At 37.5% G+C, this 1874-nt stretch overlaps 1 protein-coding gene across 1 annotated transcript in view; it reads left to right on the top strand.

The window, feature by feature from the left end:
- LOC125040760 (homeobox protein B-H1-like) overlaps positions 1 to 1508 on the top strand; it is an 85445-nt gene extending 83937 nt beyond the window's left edge. The window contains exon 4 of the mRNA XM_047635468.1: positions 437 to 1508. Coding sequence (XP_047491424.1) covers positions 437 to 628 — 192 coding nt within the window. The 3' untranslated portion in view covers positions 629 to 1508. The remainder of the gene's footprint in view (positions 1 to 436) is intronic.
- Positions 1509 to 1874: the final 366 nt, after the last annotated feature.

The following is a 1874-nucleotide window of genomic DNA, read 5'->3' as shown; positions in this document are numbered from 1 at the left end:
TAGTTCGAGTGTGGTGATAAGTCTATTATACATATCATTATGCTGTATGGTTGTATGCATTTGTACGCACAACCGCCCGCGCGTACACACACACACACACACACACACACACACACACACACACACACACACACACATATATATAGTTCGATAGATAGATAAATAAATACATAAAGATAGAAAGAGAGATCGATAGATGTATGGTCAGATATATAGATAGATGGATGAATATATATATATATATATATATATATAAGAATAGATATATGTATATATAAATGGATATAGATATAGATAGATAGGTAGATAGATACATAAACAGATAATTATATATTGATATAGACATAGACATAGATATAAATACATAGATTTATGTATTTATTTGTCCGTAAGTATATAACTCGAAGGCACTAAATCCGCGCTCCTCCTCCGGCAGGCACAGCTGGCCGCCCTCAGCCGCACGGCAGCCGCGGTCTCGCCCGCATCAGCCCCCTCACTCGACGGAACGCCCTCCCTCACCTCAGTGGGCGTGACCCCTGCCAACTCGCCGCCCACGCTAGTAACGCCCAGAGTGATATATCCCCCCACGCCCTCGCCAGCGGCCCTCGCCCACTACTTCAAGCAATGATGGCGTGTCCTTCGGCTGGGCGGAAAGGCAGATAATCAGGAGCTTTTTAAGAGGGTCCATGAGACACGTCGATTACCAATGCATCTGTTGTATACTTCTTGTTTTTTTTTTATGTATTTTTATTATTGTTATTATTATCACTCTCTTTTTTTTCATTCTCATCACCTTCGCATGTATAGTAGATCTGTAGGTGTTTCTTGTAAATCAAGACGAACGTAATATGAAGGAAGCTTAACTGATAATCATTTTACCATTGAATTCACGTAATTCTCTATACTATTTATTTAGCACGGCTCGCTACGCCTGTAGTCTGTAAATTTAGTCTTACTTATGCTACAGTTAGTTGTCCTGATCATCCTAATTTCGAAATGAAAAGATTCTTCCCGCTAAAATCAATTCAAAAGACAAGTGAAATATTTGATCAGTATTCGAATCGTCTTCATGCTAAAGAAGCATTAAGATCGCCAAAAATGTAATTGCTTTAGTGTCAATTTCAGCCTTTCTTTCTATTTTGTTTCCTTTCTTTTCTTTTTTTTCATTCCTTCTTGATGAGAAACACTGTAAAGTTCAAAGACATAGTAATTTAATTGTATCTTAATAAAAAAGAAACGATAAATAGTGCGCTTCACCATTACAGAGCATGCGTGAGATTCCAGTGGCGTTGGCATATCAAAATGTGAATCCGCGGATCACTGGATCTACGTAGCCGATAAAAACACACACATATGACTATAAATACGTAGTTTTCTTAGTAGTGAAGGCATGCTGTTATTGTAATTTTTGTATCCATATCATCCCCGTGTAATTAAACGTGTATATGTATTTTTAAAACTACGTATTTGTAAGATAAGCTTATAATAAAAATAAATATATGTGAACACTCCTTGCGTTTTTCTTTGACGGCGATTTAACATGTTAAACGCCCCCCCCCCCCACCCCCGCCCCCGCCCCCTCCCCGCTACATTACTGGAGGAAATCGTCGTGATAGCATTTCCGAATAAAATTAGGGATAATGACTCCAGATTCATAAACATAGATTGAAATTTGTTAAGTCATTTCCACCACCTTCTAATTCTTAAGAAAAAAAGGAAAAAAATGGGGGAAAAAAACTGGCAGCAGATGTATCGAAAATATGACACATAAAAAATAGTAAAAGTAATGAGAGTAATAACGACGATAATAAGTGGAAAGTATCTTAATAGGATATCATTGGAATCATCTGTCAAAACCGTTAATAAGCATAATC

Source organism: Penaeus chinensis, chromosome 29 (assembly GCF_019202785.1).
Source record: "Penaeus chinensis breed Huanghai No. 1 chromosome 29, ASM1920278v2, whole genome shotgun sequence".
Lineage (NCBI taxonomy): Eukaryota > Metazoa > Arthropoda > Malacostraca > Decapoda > Penaeidae > Penaeus > Penaeus chinensis.
Note: the sequence above shows the minus strand (reverse complement) of the source record. Positions and strands in the feature narration are given on the sequence as shown.